At 37.6% G+C, this 19,626-nt stretch overlaps 1 protein-coding gene across 1 annotated transcript; it reads left to right on the top strand.

Annotated features, from left to right (window-relative positions):
• Window positions 1-1,810: 1,810 nt before the first annotated feature.
• LOC140779456 (D-3-phosphoglycerate dehydrogenase 3, chloroplastic-like) lies at window positions 1,811-18,418 on the top strand. The gene is made up of 5 exons (XM_073124523.1): window positions 1,811-2,472; window positions 11,282-11,658; window positions 11,760-11,870; window positions 11,959-12,054; window positions 17,622-18,418. The coding sequence occupies exons 1-5, from the start codon at window positions 1,926-1,928 to the stop codon at window positions 18,291-18,293; spliced, it is 1,803 nt and encodes a 600-aa protein (XP_072980624.1). The 5' UTR covers window positions 1,811-1,925; the 3' UTR covers window positions 18,294-18,418.
• Window positions 18,419-19,626: the final 1,208 nt, after the last annotated feature.

Here is a 19,626-nt window from a genome sequence, read left to right as displayed (position 1 = left end):
TTAAGAGTATTTTTATCATTTGATATAAAATATTATAAATTTTTAATACAAATTCACTAATTTTCAATACTTTAATACTGACTTTATATCATATTAAATATAATTATTAAATTTTATACTAATATTCAACTAAATATTAGAATAGGTTATATTGATATTAGCTCTCTTCATTTGATATTAAAAATTAGAATGAATGCTATTCTAAAATAGGTCGTGAAATTCTGAGAGTATCTAGCTAATTCTCGATTGTAGACATTAGAAAGAAAATTTGAATTTACAATCACTTTCTTGGCGTCACGCCTTAGGTAGCGACCAACTGGTAGCCTGCACACTCTTTGGTATCAGGTTATAAAAGTCATCCTGTCGAGCTGGTTACAATGTTCCTATTCGAGCTTGTTATAACTTTTGACTGACAATCTCGGGAACTCAAAAGATATTTCTTTATATAATATTTTAAAATCCAAAATTAAATACAATTATTTTGTATTGCTTGTTCGGGAACTCCTGGTATAGCTACCATCCGGCGCAAACATAATTAAAAATAAGAAAAGTTGCATATATAACACTCTATTTTTTTTTAATAAAATTATGATTTATATCCTACATTTTTACTATTTATAAATTAAGCCTTATGATTTAGCGAATATATGCACTACCGTTAGATCAGTTAATTAAACTTAATTAAATCTCTAAGTTAAATTAACTAAATTAAAAAAATTATGAAAATACCCATAACCAAATCATAGTAAGGGTATTTTAGTAATTTTAAAAATAAGAGTATTTTAGTTATTTTAAAAATAAAATATATTTATTTAACAGAATATTCTTACGGTGTTAGTTTAAATATATCTTTATTTAATAGAATAATCTGACAGTGTTAGTTCTACATATATTCGCTAAATTAGAAGGCTCAATTTATAAATAGTGAAACTATAGAATATAAACCACAATTATATTATAAAGCAAGATGTTATATACAATTTTTTTTAAAAAATAATTATTCCAAGAAATAGGTGCCAAGACTATTAGCTGGTTAGACTTCAAAATTACAATGAAAACCCTAAGAATGCATTTCATTTAGGGATATATATATATATATATATGTATATATATAGTATATTATTTTATATTTATTTAAAGTATTCCTATAACTTCATATATTTATATTTCCATTATTAAATATTTTTATATAATTTATTCTATTTTTTTTTTAATTTTGAGTATTTTGGATTGAATGTGATTAATATTTATAATTAATATAGTATAATTTAATGATATAATTTAAGTTTGAGATAATCAATAATAGTTTAAAATAGTAATTGACTTTACAAAGAAAGAATAATAATGTATTTTTGTTTAGTCATTCTATATATAGTCTTGTATAAATAAACAATAATTTAAAATTATTATATAAATTAGTAATATGTTATCCCTTGAAATAAGTCTAGAAATAACTTATTGGTTGGTCAAATACACCCTAAGGTTCATCAATTCATTCTTTACCAATGATCTTAAATAGCAAAATTGGCTATCCTATATTTTCACATTCGAATTTATATCCGTATATTTGGGTCCAAGGCCGATGTTATGCTAACAAGAACAGTAGAAATATAAAAATATAGTAGATTATACTTTCAGAATCTAATGGAGTAATAATAGAAAGAAAGGCAAAAAGAATGGATAAAGTCAAATATGAAAAAAAAAAATCGAATAAAGGGATATCCCATTCCCATTTATTCAACCACCAACCCCTAAACCTAGAAACCTTTGCTCACACGAGTTGAGATACTGAAAAGTGAAAACACCAAACTTCATCCCCCTCACTTTCGCATCTATAAATGCCAACTTTGGTACTACTAACCCCCCACTACAGAGCATAGTTGTTGGAAATATCACAAGAGAAAAAAAGAAGAGTGAAGAAAAAAATGGCGGCTTCCACTGTTCCGTCTAATCTCCATCTTCTCTGCCCCTCCCCGCCATCGTCTCTCTCCCGCCTCCTCCTCCTTCCCCCTTCCTCCGTCAAAGCTCTCCGCCTCCGTCGGCGCTCACGCCTCCCTGTGGTTGCTCAAGCCGCAGCCGCCGGTGGCATGGATGCTAAGCCTACCGTTCTTGTGGCTGAGAAGCTCGGCGCGGCGGGCTTGGCTCTCCTTAAGGAGTTCGCGAACGTGGACTGTTCCTACAACTTGAGCCAGGAGGAGCTCTGCACCAAGATCTCCCTCTGCGACGCTCTCATCGTGCGCAGCGGCACCAAGGTCGTTCGCGAGGTCTTCGAGTCCTCCGGCGGTCGGCTCCGCGTCGTTGGGCGCGCCGGCGTCGGCATCGACAATGTCGATCTCGCCGCCGCCACCGAGCACGGCTGCCTTGTCGTTAATGCTCCCACCGCCAACACTGTTGCTGCCGCGGAGCATGGCATCGCTCTGCTTGCTGCCATGGCGCGTAATGTCGCCCAGGCTGATGCCGCCCTCAAAGCTGGTCTGCTTCTTGCCCCTCTGATTTAATACCAATTGAATTGTTAGAATATTTAAGAAGCTCTTCTGATTTTTTTGATATTGAATAGTGATTACTTGTATTGCTGCTTCAATGCAATGCTTCCTACCAATTTAATATATTGGATATCTAACATAATGTTTTGATGGAGAGAATACAAGAGAAAAGAAGAGGAAGAAAGAGAAGAGAAATTTATGTTTGGTTGAAGAGAGTAGGGGAGAAAAGAAGAGCAATGAAGAGAAGAGAGAATAATTTCTTCTCCTCATGTTTGGATTTATGAGAGAAAAGAAGAGGAGGAATTTTCTCAAAGAAAAAATGACCTAACCTTTGGGTGAAAATGCGATTTACTTTTCTATATCAAGTTGCATAGTAGCATAGATGTGATCTATCCTGATTTAATACGTTTGACTTTTGTCTTGATGCCACTTTCCTAGTAATTTTTGTGATATACTTCTAAGAATTTGTGTGGTTGCTGTGTATGAATATGGAAAACTGAAAAGACTATGCAGAAAAACTCTGAATGCTTGAGTAAAAGAAGTATAGTAATTGGATATTTCTATAGAATTGGGAGTTTTAGTGACTTTTCTTTGTTCAGTACTGGATTCATAACTCGTATTAAATTTAGTTAATAAATTGACAAGATGAGTTTTACAATTATCACTACTGTTTCTGAAATAAGTAGCATTGCATTTTGCTATGTCATCATCCACATGTTCTGACTAACAAAGGATGGGATACTAGGATAACGCATATTGGTGGAGGAAAAGGATCCATATCCCTAGCCCCAATTGTTAAGTTTTTGGCCAAAGTATTGTTATCGGGAAAAATAATTCCCACAGTATGTCACTATTCAATTATTTACTGATCTACTACAACTTTTACCGGCTTAGCAAATCACTGTCTCAGACAATGATTAATAACTATACTACTATGTTGGACAAATGTTAGGAAAAATGATTAGAGAATTGCTCTCCCAATAAGCAATTTATAAGTCATTTTTTGAGAAAATGATTCATATATAATATACTAATATATTGACATAGCCATTCTCTCTCGATATACTTCTCCTTCTCTCACAAGTCATTTATCTTTACAACAAATATTTCTCTCCGATAGCAATTTTTATGAAGAGTGGTTCATTAATTGTTTTTCCATCATGTTAGTCTAGTGACTAATTGAGTTAAAGTTGCTGTCTGAGATAACTATTTGTTAAGTTGGCAAAAATTATAGTAGTCTTAGAAATAGTTTGAACAGTATCAAACTGGAGAAATTATTTTTCCCTGTAGCAGTACTTTGTTTAAAATCTCCCAAATGGTTTGAAATAAAGTCTTGGTGCTGGCTTCATTGTTCTTGATAGTTTTATATGCCTTCTTTAGATAGTTCTTAAAGTTATTTTAAACCTTTTCTATAAGAAAGTTTTAATTGAAGTTTTTAAATCAATCAAGAGCACTATGAAACCTTGTTTTCAAGATATAGTTGTCTTTGATCAGTTAATAGATGTTTTTGTTCTCCTTCTCTAAGCTAAATCTTGATTCACGCAGCTAAATCTTCTCAACCCCTCTTTTCTTTCTTTTTTCTACATCTTAAACATCAAGAGTTGACATTCTTCTTCTTCCTCTCTTGTTCATTCTAATTTCTTAGATGAGAATCAAAGTGATGTTGCAGTTGGAAACTCTTTACAAGGATAGTAATGAGTAGTATAGGTATCACATAACAATACATCCCCTACATGTCAAAGTATCTATGAACAGCATACTACCCCAAGAGTATAACTGAAAACTCAAAACAAAATTTTGTGCCAGCATCTTTCTGTTTCTTCCTGTCAAGACAAATGGGGTCTTCAATGCTCTTGCCCTACAAAAGTCGTATTGCTTTTGCCCTCGTCTCTGCCCTTGGAAGTACTGCCTACATAGAGATAGAGATTTAATATGCAACACTAGTTCATCCAGGATTTTTCATACATAGTGTTGTTGGAAGATGCACTTATTTCTTTCCAATCAAAAAGACCAAATAACTGTGACCACCCAAATTTTCCACCTTCCTTTGACTTTTTTTTAAATTGTCAAGCTCTCCTGCTCTCGTAAAATTTCCAGGACCTTCTTGGCCTTTCACCACCAAAGACATTCTCTATCCACCTGAGGATTCTCCCCACATATACACATCTAAGAAGAAAAGGCTCAACAGATTCTCTTTTCCCATAGAAAACACATTTTCATTCCCAATTTCTTTCAAGAAAATTGCTCTTTATTAAGAAATCTATTGTTACCTATCAAAGAAAAGACCTAACATTAAGTAGGATTTTTAAGCTACAAAGATCAGGAAACAACTTGGATAGTCTTCCTCCATTATTGATTAAGCCATACAAAGACTAGTATAGAAATCTCTTTATTGTAAAACCTCCAATAAGAGATATCTCTGCTACCCAAATATTTTTCACCAGATGCTGAAACATATTTCCTCTACAGTCTTTGGATCAAAATCCAGGTTTCATCTATAAGAAATCTCCCATAATTGTTCACCAAAACCTCCTTTGCCATAACATCCTCATCCCATGCAATAGAAAACAATTGAGGGAAACAAGTTGCTAAAGAACATACACCATTCCCTAGGTATCTAGAAATGAATTTTACTCCCATTATCGAAGCCAACCAGTTCCTACTTTAAAGCTGGCCCAGAATTACTCTCCAAAAGGGTAAAAACTTTTCATATTTTTCAATATGAAATCCCTTACATTTAACCTTCTGTAGTATCTTTTCATTATAACCCAAGCCCATAGTAGATTATTCAGTTTCAGCAGCCAGCATCACCATTTTGCTAATAAAGCAGCATTCATGTCTTGAATATCTATAACTTTCATTCCACCATCTTCTTTTTTCTTCTGTACTCTCTTCTAATTCATTAGCATGTCATTTTCAAACCCTCTCATTTCCATGAAAGTCTACTCCTTAGTTTGTCAAATATCCTCTTGACACAACCATATACCAATAAAATGGAAAGGTCATATAGAGGGATAGTACTAAACACTGAATTAACTAGAGTAACTCTTCCTCCAAAAGGTAAAAATTTTCATTTCCAAACTGGCAATATATTTTCCACTTCCTCTATGACAAAAAACCAGTCCAGCATCATAATGTGGTCGAGCCAAATATTTGATTGGCAGTTTTTTCACTTTGCAACTAAGTGCATCTACAATTTTCCTCCATTCTTCAACATATTTTATATATCAAGGGGTTCTTACTAAAATGTACTTTAAAGATGTATATGTGCTTGAAACTAAAAAGAAGAAATTTTGGCACAACTAGCTCATTAACAAAAGCCTTCAAAAAGATTAAGATTACATTTGCATATTGCAGATTAATCACTCCTTTTGGAATTAAATCTTCTCCTAGGTCAGTAGTTGAAACCTGTTGCTTTGTTCAATCCAACAATTTATTGAATCCAATGTTTTGAAAGGCAACCCATGGTATGCAAGCGCCAATGCAGTTAGCATTTTTAATATATAATATTAAAAATTATTATATATGATATATAATATCTATGAAATTTTTAATACTACATTACACAAACATAATAGCAATATCCCAACCATTTTTAATATATAACGAATAATATTATCAAAATCATCAAGCAACCGAAGAGTAAAGAAGTTTCAAATATCTAGTTCACTACATCATCCTCATTCTCAAACAACTAAAGAAGAGAGACCGGTAAGGAAGAGCTAGTCAAACTCTAGCTCAACGCTTATCTTTTGATTCTTTATCCAATTGGAATAATTGCCCATCCATTTCTCTTGACAGAGAAGTGGAAGGACTACTATTCAAGATTCTGAAATTCAATATCGGGATTAGGATTGGCTTTTCAGAAAAACGATATATATTGGCCATATCGACTATATCAGCTGCCTATATCGGTTTGACTATTTTTTAATTACTAAAATTCTAAGTATTATTAAAAAATGCAGAAAATTTCTAAAAAAATATAGAAAAAATGACAAGAAAATAAGAAAATTATAATTGCTCACAGACGAAACCTAAAATTAAAAAATGTATTAACTTAAAACTTTTTTTTCTAATTTTTTTCTTTTCTTCTTTCTCTTCTTTCTTTTCCTACTCGCTTTTGCTCTCTCCTCTCTTATTGCTGATTAGCAATTTTCTGTTTTTTGGTTTGTTTTCTTCATTTTTATCTCTCTCCTTTCTCTTTCCCATCTCTCTTCTTGCTCTCTGTCATCCCTTTTCTCTCTCTCTTTCTCCTGCTCACTCACTCTCCATTCTCTCGTCTCTCTGTATCATCTCTATTAATAGAGATAGAGAAAAAAAGTGAGGGAGGAAGAGAGCAGAGGAAAGAAAGAGAGAAAGAAAGATAGAAAGTAGGAGGGGACTCGTCGGAGTCTGAGAGGGAGAAAGAGAGATGGGGCGTCGAAGAGAGAGAAGAAAGAAAAAAAAATACTAACTCGAGTTTAGTGGAGATTGAGCACACCAAATCTTCACCAGAGCATGTCACTAGACGTCAAGGTCGTTGGGATCTACCCTGGTGTCGTTGATATAGGAGGGAGAGTAGAGAACAGAGAGAAAAGAGAGAATAGAGAAACAAGAGGGTGGAATGGGCCCGGTTGGATATGGGTTGGATTCAACCCATATTTGATAAATCCCACCCATACTGGGTAGTAGGTAGAATCGGCCGATACAGATGGTGACTGGTTTCAGCTATGGATCGGATTGGCTATGGCAGATCTCGATCCATTTTGATTGATCTAACTCAGGATCGATTGAAATCGGGATCCATGGTGCTACTTGTAGTGCTCCTCCTTGATCTCAAATGTTCTTTAGTTCTTGATGCTTCTATAATCATATCCCAAGTTAACCCTTTACTTGTGAAGATCTCTTGCTATAGATCATCAACGAATAATTCCCTTACATTATTTTTCTCCTTTTTTGAAGTGGTAGGGTTCATCTCTTTCTCTTTTCTTCGATCCTTCATTCTTGTACTAAATTGTACATGAATTAAATCATTCAACTTTATTTCCAATCTATTGCTCATCTTTGGATGAATATGAAATCAAAGACCAAATCAGTATCATAATAATAATTGAAATTGACAATTTAATTAATACATTATACATTCAAATAAGCTCTAATTTTTTTCATATTATGAGGAGCTACATATCAAATTAGTAATCTTTATTACCATGCTATTTAAGTAGAGGGCACCAAATTAGTATCCACTATACTAATTAGCTAATATGAAATCATCAGCACTTTTGAAATGTAAACTTGAATGAGTGCTTTTCTGTAAAAGTTCTCAAGACAACTAAGAATACCATCCATTACCTTATCATTTGACTCTATTTTATTACTATCTTTGTAATAATAATACGGATTTAAGTAATATACAATGATGTTGAGAGGAGTATTTAACTTTTCATTAAGTAGTGATCAATGGCATTTAGAAAAGGCTTATTATTGTTGAAATTTTTTATGTCCTTCGTTGACATCATTCAGCTATTATATCCCAGTAGTAGCTTTCTTTCACCTTCAACGATTCAAAGCAACTTTATGAGGGAAGGAATACTTTAACAACTAATGACGCTTTCCTCTAATTGATTATTGAGGATAGTAGAATAAGCTCTTTATTTTTTAGTAGTTTTTGACCGCTTGCATGTTGTAAATTTATTAAAAGTAAATATATACCATAATTTTTCTTTCTTCTCCAAAATATTTTGCAAAGTAAGAAAATAAGTGGTTGGTACAAGATGTCTAGCATATGTGAGGGTATTTTTCTTGTAGCAATTATACAATTGCTAAATTAGTAACATCATTATCAGCCACAATTTGGATAATATTCTTCTCTCATTTTCTTATTACTAGAATCAACAATGTCATGGATGTATTCACCTGTATATGCTTATTTAGAGATATTAACATAACATAGAAAACTAATGCCCAACTCACAATTGACATATAAACTCATTATGCTTCTTCCTCTTTGATTTGTCTAAGCATCAATTAAAATTAAGCAATCATAATGCTTCTTCCTCTTCCTCTTTAATTGACTCTCCTTCACTCCACCTAATCTCGAGTTAGAAATGAATTTCTAAATGGTGTTCCATGTAATTCCACCTCCACATTATATATCCAACAGAGGCAATTGGAGCAAAAGGATAATCTCCCCTTTTCTTATATTGCTCTACCCTAGGGAAATAAGTCAATAACCGTCTGAAGAAGAGGGGACATAAAGCACCTCATCTTCAAGAATAGTTAGCTACACTCCTGGTGCTGCAATCAATATTCTTCTATTGTTCTCCACTATCTTTCCCCAAAATAAAAATAAAAAGGTTCTTCTTCGTGTGTCACTCAGCCAAGTATCCAACAGTTTCTTTTTCTCATTCTATTTTAACTTCTTCCTGTAGCTTTCAACTCTAATTTTTACAATTAAATCTTCCCTTGCTCCCATCCTTCACTAGCACCAGTACTCTGTCCTTGAATCCCTGTTTTCTCACCCAAGTAAAGGATCCGCCCTCCATTCTTTGTGGGTTTCCTCAACCTCACATACCACATTAGGCCAAACCACCATTGACCACAGCAAGATTCTTAGGTTTATCTTCTATCCTCAGATTAGCCATGGATCACGTTCTATCATCCACCATATCCAAAATCACAATTGAAGAAACACGTTGATCAAACTCATACCAACCCCATCATTTACCCCGATCCACATTGAATTGTTCTTCTCAATGACCCTAAACTCCGTCTATTGAGTAAAAAGAGACAGCCATCCCTAGGTTTATCTCTGCAATTCACTTAACAAATCCTTAAAACTCTTTTGCCATAATCCATCCTTTAATTACAGAAACTACCATGCTTCTTCTGAGGTTGTTTGACTTTAAAAGAATATTTCAATTACACCACAGGTGAACTTGGTTTTAGAAGAATATTTCAATAATGCTAAAGACAACTTGAAGAAATGCCCACACCTGTCATGACTCTTCTTGGACAAGGAAATGATCTCTTCTAGGCTTTTCACACAAACAAATCACACTATCCCAGCAAGTGATTGCTCAATGCCCCTCTTTTCCACACCTAAAACACCTCTTACTGAATCAAGATTTAGGCTGCAGTTAGAGTCTGTCATTTAAGACAAAGTGTTTAGGATTTTTTACTTTATCTGCTTTAGCCCCCAACAGAGCACCACGATGTAGTAAATTGTTATTCAAACCGTTCATTTTATTTGATCATTTCTAGTAATCTCACCAAGAACATTGTGAGATCCCACATCCTTGAGATCTCTGTTATTGGTGACAGTGTCACCTACCTTCTCGGAAAAGCAAAGCTTTATTGGCATCTCCTGTAATCTACAACTATATATCCCGACCTTCTGCAGCAGCACATCCTTTTCCAGCATTGATGCTTTTCCCATACTTCGATCCCTAAATGCATCTGAGGAAGACACATGGATAGCCGTTAGAATTAGTGTTGAGATTAATTGCAGAAGAAAGAATAAGATAATTGCTAGTCGAAGGACACTAAAATTGATGAAGTTCTAATTTACATGATATTTCAGTTTACTATAGTTTAGCAAAAGCATTAAATGATGAAGCAAAAAATTCTATTTCCTTTTGTAATGAAAAACAGATTCACCTTTATCTACCAAAAAAAGTAAAATCAAGTTAGAAGAAGTATGGAACAACAGATCAGCAAGATGATTATCAAGTTTGAAGAATTATCTGACACAACCAAAAACTATTGTACAAGTATCATACCTATATGTATTCAATAGTCATACAGCTAGCATAATGAAGTATAAAAGCTTCACAGTATGCTATGCACCATGATAACATGTGTTGCGGTTCTTGATTTAGGTGCATAGTGGTTCGCTTCAATTTGTATCAATTTCTATTTATGTTTAGAAAAATTAAATAGTTTCTGGCAAGTACGTTTGAACGCAAAGTGATAGCATTCGAACACACGATTTGCGTTAGTACATTTAAAGAATGCGTTTTAGTCGTTCAAATGCCTGATTTCATGTTTGTACATACAAAAAATATGTTTTGGCCGTTCAAATGCAATCGGGGTGCGTTTGAATGTGCGACGAATAAGTTGAGTCGTAATAGGATTTGTTTAGGGTTTTTGGATATTTGGCTAGCCTCTATATATATAGAAAGACAACCTCTTTGGATTATTGATTATTGAATATTGGAATTGGTTTTCATCTAGGCTTGAGTCATGTTCTCTCTCCTCCTGCCTCCCCCTCGATATCGAACCCGAGTTTTTGTCTACAACTGAGATTAATTCTCCGTCTGTTCACCCTTCTCTTTCTAGCAACCAATCTTACCTTGAAGTTCTCTTCTCCTCCCCCATCTAGTTCCAAGCACTAATCCATCCACTATACCATAATTATTTTTCATAACCCTAACCACGTATTCCATGTCCATCCCGCTATCTCTTGACCTTCGGTCACTATTTCATACGTAACTTTTGATTTACTCATCCGATTGTCATGATTCTAGTTGTATTGGATTTCTAACTCATAGAGAAACAATATATCCAAATCTCAGATCAATTCAACGGTTAGATCGATCCCAGTTATTTTCGCAAGTTTTGTGCTGATTTCTGTCCAGATTATCAATTCGGATAGAAACTCATCTTCACCAAAAGTGACTGTAACAACATGATGCAAAATTAACTTTCATTATCTATGAAACTTAAAAGCAATTCTTCCTTCTTGCCGTCATGGTCTAATTTGGATGGTGCTTCATGTAATTAACAAATCACACAGATCATTATTTCTGTTTGTGCAGGTAAATGGCAGCGCAATAAATATGTTGGTGTGTCTCTTGTTGGTAAAACACTTGCTGTTTTGGGATTTGGAAAAGTTGGATCAGAAGTTGCTCGTCGTGCTAAGGGTTTAGGCATGCATGTAATTGCACATGATCCATATGCATCTGCTGATCGTGCTCGTGCAATAGGAGTGGAATTGGTTACCTTTGAGGAAGCTATATCAACTGCTGACTTTATCTCATTGCACATGCCTCTTACTCCAACAACCTCCAAGATTCTTAATGATGAAGCTTTTGCAAAGATGAAGAAAGGAGTGCGTATTGTGAATGTTGCTCGTGGTGGTGTTATAGATGAAGAAGCTCTAGTTAGGGCACTAGATTCAGGAATTGTTGCACAGGTTTCTTTCTATTAATTTTCTGTTCTCTAGCTCTGTTATGCTTGGGACCTTAGGCAAATAACACGTGTTTTTCATTGCACTCTGATGTCTGGAACAACCAGGCTGCTCTTGATGTCTTTAGTGAAGAACCTCCTGCTGCTGACAACAAGTTAGTGCTACATGAGAATGTAACAGTGACACCACACCTCGGTGCCAGCACAATGGAAGCACAGGTAGGATAATGGTGCATTTTAGAATCTTATTTTGTTCTACTGGCCATTTATATTGTCAGTCTAACTGTTAAATGCTTGCAACCTCCAGGAAGGAGTAGCCATTGAAATAGCTGAAGCTGTTGTTGGTGCCTTGAAAGGGGAACTTGCTGCTACAGCAGTAAATGCACCAATGGTTCCAGCTGAGGTATAATTATCTCAGAATTGTTTGCGTTATATTTTCACCTGAATGAAACTTATAACTAGTTAAAGTCAGGTTTTATGAAAATTTCTCAAAGTAATATGGCCAGTGTAGTTCGTTAGTTTGTTTGATGAAGTAGAATGAATCAATCCTTCCAGTGAATGATGTCACTCTTCTTGAGTGGTTGTGGCAATAACTGTGATATTTAAGTCTTTGAAGTTAAAAATGATAGTGATCTCCCTACTAAAGGTGGTGGCTGGTGGCTGCATTTTTAAATTTGTTTAAACAGTTCCTATTTGGGATCTACCACACATACTTCTTTTCCTTTTTTTGTTCCTGGCCAGCATGAATTAGTCTAGAATACATCTAGAGAAGCCTCATGCAGCAGCTGGAGGTTAGAATGGCTGCTCTCTGGGACTTCCCTTGTCCAATCGATGTTGTTATCTTCAGCTTCACTTTACATGTTGATACGATCTTCCCTTAGGGCTAAGGTTAGATCTATCCTGTTTTTAGATATAAACAGGATCTGACACGGAACTTTGAAAATAGATTCCGAAAAATGCACCCGTCGGATCGACATAAAATTTTGATATGTTGTAGCCCCGGAAAAGAGCTTTCCAACAGATCTAGTTTCAGGCGAATTGGACGGTGAGATCTCGAGATATTGTCCGATTAGTAGATGAACGTCAGGGAGTCCGTCTTTGGATCCGTGGATGGAGGCACAAAATCCTTAGTAATGGTGGAGGGTGGTGGACTGACGATAATAGGTTGGCACCGGTGAATAAGTAGAGGTGGAAGGATTATGGATGATGGAAGGGGTTAGGGCAAGGTGATAGATAGATTGGAAGAAGGGGAAGGAGTGGGTCACTCCTAAGGGACTAGGGTGAGTGGCCGGTCGAGGGGAGGTAAGAAGTGGCGTCGCCGGGGAATGAGAGAACGAGAGAGAAGACGAGGGAGATAAGGGCAAAACTCAATTCATTCAATAATGATTCCATGGTTGCCATCTACACCTCTAGAGGCTAATCAAACAATTAAAAAATAACAATTATTAACCCTGAAACAGTAGATTTTTGATGACCGTATTCGAACACGCCCGATTGCATTCGAACGTATATTGTGTTCTTTGTATGTGCGAATGCGATGCAGGCATTCGCAGGCGCATTCGAACGCATATTTCGCATTCTCTATATGTGCGAACTTGATGCAGGCGTTCACAAGAGCGTTCGAACGCACTCCATCCGCATTCGAACGCGACATACAGAAAATTTATTTTTCTATGAATTAAACACTAAATCAAGAATATAAGACACCCTTAAAGTATATCGATGCTCGAGACAACATCAGTGAAGTCCAAATCATATCAATCCACCACGCTTCCGCAACCTTGTCCTCAAGGTATGGAATTAGGGAAGCGATCATTGAACTCTGACTCAAGCTCGTCCATAACTTAATTCTCTGCACTGGTTTTCCACATATCTGAAAATAGAGGAAGGGTTGGTGTTGAAAAGGATACGAGCTCACTTGTGTTCGGTTGGCGTGAAAGGGCATCGGCCGCTCGGTTCTCGATCCCTTTTTTATAGATTAGCTCGTAGCCATACACAAGGAGTTTCGTGACCTACCGTTGTTGTGCTGGGTGTGCATACGTTGTTCCATAAAATAGGGTAAGCTATGTTGGTTCGTGCGGATAGTAAACCGTTGGCCAATCAAGTAGAATCGCCATTTGATGACGGCATGTAGAATTGCTAGTATTTCGCGCTCGTAGGTGGATAGCTATCGTGATTGGTTTCATAATGCCTTGCTCATATAAGCCACGGGCCTGCCCTCTTGCATCAATACAACTCCAATGCCTTCACCTGAAGCGTCGCATTCCACCACGAAGGGCTTGCTGAAATCCGGTAGAGCGAAAACCGGTGCAGTAGACATAGCTGTCTTTAATGCTTCAAAAGCCTCTGTCACTTTGCTCGTCCATTGAAACCCTCTTTTTCTGAGTAAGGAGGTCAGTGGGACAGTAATCTTGTCGTAGTTGGCAACGAATCGCCGATGGTGCCCCGTCAACCTAAGGAATCCCTTCAATTCTCGCTGATTGGTGGGAATCGGCCAGTCCACCATATTTTTTATCTTGCTTGGATCAGCTTCCACTCCTCTCGTTAAAATTATATGACCCAAGTACTCCACTTGTGGCTCACCCCATAGGCACTTACTTATCTTGACTTTTAACTGGTTTTGTCGCAAGATATTCAACACCTTATGCACATGCTTCAAGTGTTCGCTCCAATTCCTGCTATACACTAGAATATCGTCAAAGAAGACGAGCACGTACTGACGTAAGAGCGGGCGAAAAAGGTCATTTATCAGCTCTTGAAAGGTAGTCGGTGCATTGGTGAACCTTAATGGCATGACTCGGAACTCATAGTGGCCATTGTAAGTTCGAAATGTCGTTTTGTGCACGTCTTCTGGGTCGACACGGATTTGATGGTACCCTGCTCTTAAGTCAAGTTTGCTGAAGTAAGCCGACCCTGTAAATTTGTCCAGCAACTCCTCGATCACTGATATTAGGTACTGATCTTTGACAGTGATTGCATTCAAAGCTCAGTAGTCGATGCAAAACCGCCAACTCTCGTCTTTCTTTCGAACCAGCAACACCGGCGATGAGTAGGCACTTCTACTCGGTTGAATAATTCCTTGCTCTAGCATTTCCACCACTAATTTGCTGATCTCCTCCTTCTGGACATGCGGGTACTAGTAGGGCTAGACATTTGCTTGTTCAGCCCTTGGAATGATCTAGATGCGATGGTCGTGCCGACGGGTCGGCAGTAGTCCTCGGGGCACATCGAAGAGATCCTTGAATTCCTACAGCAGCTCTTGCATGTCAGCTGGTATTTCCCTTGATGGTAGATGTTTTGGTTCAGCAACAGCCATTTGCAATAGTAGAGCTCGGTCCCCTGCACAAGGAAGTCCTAAAAGTGGTTGCAACGTCGGCCCTTGCCACGGTTGGTTTCCATCCGGCAGCACTCTTCAACCATTCCTCCGAAATGTAAGTAAGGTTTGAAAATTCAAATGTTACTGGCCCCAAGCTTTGAAGCCATTGGGTCCCCAAGACAATGTCGGCACCTCGCAAGGCTAACGGATAAAGATCCAATGTGAAAGTTTGGTCTTGCACTTTCAATTCCACACCTCCACAAATAAAATCTGCCCGCAATGTGGTGCCATCTCCAATCATCACGTTGAACCTATCCGTGGGTTCCAACTCGAGCCCAATCTTTCTAAGAAACCTCTTATCAATGAAGTTGTGGGTGGATCAGGTGTCGATCAAGATTCTTACTGTGGGTTTTTTGACTATACCGTTCACCTGCAAAGTCTTTGGCGCGGTTGTCCCTAAATAGGCGTGGAGGGACATTTCGGCTATCATGTCTTCCACAGGCTGCTCCTCAGCTACTTCTCCTTGCTGTCCAGCCACACTTTTATCTTCAGCGGTAATCTCATTCTCTACCTTTTTCAATCTATTTATTAGCATTTCCAATCCCATCGGTTTAGCGCAGCGATGTTCGGGTACAAACTTCTCATCACAACGAAAGTATAGGCCTTTGGCTTTTCGTTCCTCCACTTGAGCAAGGGTGAGTGCTCGTCCTGGACCTTTAGGTGCGTATTTCACATCTTGGGAGGCTTTAGGGATGCTCGAGGAGGCATCATTGCAGTAGCGGTCCTTGGTACGCCGATAACATTTCCTGTCACTATGGTTGGTGGAGCTGGATTGCGACTTCCTTGCCTCATCCAGTTCTGTTTTAGGTGTAACTTCATGGCTTGATGTTTGTCTTCCATGAGTATTACATCTTAGAAGGCCTCCTTTAAGGTTCTAGGTCTTAAAGCCATCAAGTCGGTTTGTATATCTCCTTGCAGCCTGGAGATGGAAGTGTTGCGAAGTTGCTGATCCGTCCATAGGGGTTGGCATCGGCTACGTATCCTCTCAAAATTCTTCTTGGTATGCTAAACCGTGGTCCTTTGCACCGTCTTTGAGAGGAGAACATCGAAGTCTTTATATCCCGATGCTCTAAATCGTCGGGTGATATCGACGCAAAAGTCGGCCCAAGTTTCAATCCTCTCATGGGAATTGGTTGCTCGAAACCAATGAAGCACTGCATCTTCAAGGTGGAAGCTCACAAGTTTCACCTTATATTCTTCCGCTGTACCCTGGTACTTGAAGAATTGTTCCGTCCTATACAACCAATCGATCGGATCACCACCTTTGAACTTAGGAAATTTGAGATGCACGATTTGCCCACGGATATCGTTGTCTCGATCCGGATCATATCCCAATCCCTGTCTAACCAGAGGAGAATGCACCATGAATGGTTGATGATCTCTCTTTTGATTTTGGTTGATTCGATGCGGTTCTGGTTCGTATTGCCTCACCCACAGATCTAGATCTCCAAGACGATCTCCATAGTGGTTCGCTCATCGGATGGGCTCACCTGCAACTGGGCCTGGCGGAACCATTCTTGCTTGTCTCTGCCCATAGGGTGGTGGCAGCAGAGGCTCTTGTTGGTGCAAATTCTGAACTGGTGGCGGCAGATTCATGGAGGTGGACTCGCGTCGTGGGGTCAATGGTGCATTTCCGTTCGCCATAGCTTCCCTTGTCGCCCGTAAGTTCTGCATCATCTCCATCATCATCTGGTTGTTGATGGCCATTTGTTCGGAAAGAGACCCAAACATCACTTGAACGCTAGGCTTTTCCATATTTAGGTTTGGTTGGACAGTTCTACAGATTGAAGTCCCCGCAACCGTTTCTCCCTCCTCTATTGGGGAAATCTCTTCATTTTTATCTCGCCGTATAGCTATGGCTCTGGTTGTCGTCATAGGAAGCGCGTGTCTGAGAAACGGTAGCTTTGATACCAACTTTATACGATCTTCCCTTCGGGTTAAGGTTAGATTTATTCCGTTTTCAGATCTGGACAGGATCTGACACGGAACTTTGAAAATAGATTCTGAAAGATGCAGCCGTCGGATCGATATGAAATTTTGATATGCTATAGTCTCGGAAAAGAGCTTTCTAACAAATCTAGCTTCATGCGAATCAGACGGTGAGATCTAGAGATATTGTCCAATTAGTAGATGAACGTTATGGAGTCCGTCTTTGGACGCGTATTTTGCACTCTTTGTATGTGCGAAACTGATGCAAGCGTTCACAAGCGTGTTTGAACACACTTCACCCATGTTCGAACGCGACATACAGAAAATTTATTTTTCTATGAATTAAATACTAAAATAAGAATAAAAGACACCCATAAAGTGTATCCATGCTCGAGACGACATCGGTGAAGTCCGAATCGCATCACATGTCCGCAAATTTACCTTAATTCCATTATATGATATCTGCTACCTTCTGGACAGAAGTTGTAAGTTAGAGTTAGGCTAGAAAGGTTTTCATTTCACAACATTTCTTAGTTTACTAACCTCTTTAGAGGCGCTACTAAAAGAATTTATTTTTCTTAAGCTCATTTCTCTCTGAGGTGCTGTCTACTTAATTTGTCTTCCCTTTCATGGAGTTACATAGCAATGATGTGTGGTTTCTACAGGTTCTGTCAGAGCTTGCACCATTTGTTGTAGTGGCAGAAAAGCTCGGTAGGCTAGCTGTGCAACTTGTGGCTGGAGGCAGTGGTGTAAAATCAGTGAAGGTTACCTATGCGTCATCCAGGTCTCCTGATGATCTTGACACTAGGTTGTTGCGTGCAATGATCACGAAGGGTCTGATTGAACCCATCTCCAGTGTGTTTGTGAATTTAGTAAATGCTGATTTCACTGCAAAACAAAGAGGTATTCGTATTACAGAGGAGAGAATCTTTTTGGATGGCTCACCAGAGAATCCTCTGGAATTCATACAAGTTCAGATCGCCAATGTTGAATCGAAGTTTGCCAGTGCTATGTCTGAGACAGGAGAAATAAGAGTGGAGGGAAGGGTGAAGGATGGGATACCTCATCTGACAAAGGTAGGGTCGTTCCAGGTGGATGTCAGCTTGGAGGGAAGCCTAATCCTCTGCCGGCAGGTTGACCAGCCAGGTATGATTGGGACTGTTGGAAGCATCTTGGGTGAGCAGAACGTCAATGTTAGTTTTATGAGTGTTGGTCGTATTGCTCCACGGAAGCATGCTGTTATGGCAATTGGTGTTGATGAGGAGCCCACCAAAGAAACTCTGTTGAAAATTGGAGACATTCCAGCCATTGAAGAGTTTGTCTTCCTGAAGCTTTAGTGGCGCTACTGAATCTTTAGCTGGCATGATTGTGAGTTTTCTAAGTATTGCACCTTTTTTTAGGAACTCTGATTAGTAATAAGACCTTAATTATAATATCAATTTTGTTGTCTTGATCTCTTGAACGCTCTATTTCATTTAAATCAGTTTAGTGTTGTTTAAATTGCTCTCTTACTTGGAAAATACTGGTGCATTGATTTTCCATTACACCTTCGTTACTTACTGAAGGTCCTGGGTATCATGTTAATTTATGTAGGCAGGTGGATGAACCTTGACATGATCTTGTTTTCTGTGAAAGGTTTACCTTGGTGCAATCTGCTTTCAAGAATTAGTGAGAGTGTTGCATCTGATATTGATTAGTCCTTCACATCAGCCTAAAAAATTTGTCCAGCTTTATCTGATTATTATCCAACTGCACATATTAAGACCCTTATTTGGACAAATTTCTTGGCACACTTATTAAAGATGACGTATGGATTACATTGGAACCTCTTTGATTACCTTCGGGGCTTATTTGTTCCGTGAAGCTGGCTGAATATGGAAAATAATTGATTCATTAACCATACATGTTTGAATGATAGACTGGTGTTTGATGGGTTGAGGTTGAATAAGTAAATGCTGAATGAGCTATTCAACAGTGTTTGGTTGGTGTTTTTGGATAATTGGATAAGTATGACAGATAATATATTAGATATTATGCAAAATCTGTAGGTCAAATTATGAAAAACCAAAGATAGTTTTTGATTTTGCAGATGCTGTCTTTTGTTTACTTTGCAAAGGTAAATAAATTTTGTTATACGAGGCCTAAGTTCCTTAGTTATTATATTAGCATTTTTGGTGCCATTTTACTCATTTAGCAATAACAAATTAAAAAAGACTGTCGTGTCCTAGTTTGATAGTTCTTCCATCTGCTATCCTCTTATTCTCTTTTCATCTTCTTTATTTTCCATCAATAACAATTGAAATGTATTTTTTCCTCTATAATGATCTTATTTGACAATCCTAAAAGATAGTTTCTAGCTTTAGACTTTTTTGTTGTCCTTGTCCATTCTTATGTTTCCACTTCAATCAATGGCCACTTTTCATCTACTCTATATTCTTATGTAATTCAAATATTTTCAAAATGAAATTATAGGTTATATGCAATGTAAATTCTTAGGTTCTGAAGATCTTTGATGTATATTTATAAAAAAGTATATAGATTCTAAAGGTAGTTGATGTACATAGTTTATTGATACAATGCATACTATGTCAGGGAGTCTGCTTAGTTTTATATTATGGATGAACTTGCTGAGGTCTACGAGTCTCTTTTTTGTTTTTGCTATTTTGATCT

Source organism: Typha angustifolia, chromosome 15 (assembly GCF_048772165.1).
Source record: "Typha angustifolia cultivar Huaian chromosome 15, ASM4877216v1, whole genome shotgun sequence".
In the NCBI taxonomy this organism is placed as follows: domain Eukaryota; kingdom Viridiplantae; phylum Streptophyta; class Magnoliopsida; order Poales; family Typhaceae; genus Typha; species Typha angustifolia.
The sequence above is the reverse complement of the archived record's forward strand: the minus strand, read 5'-3'. Positions and strand labels throughout refer to the sequence as shown.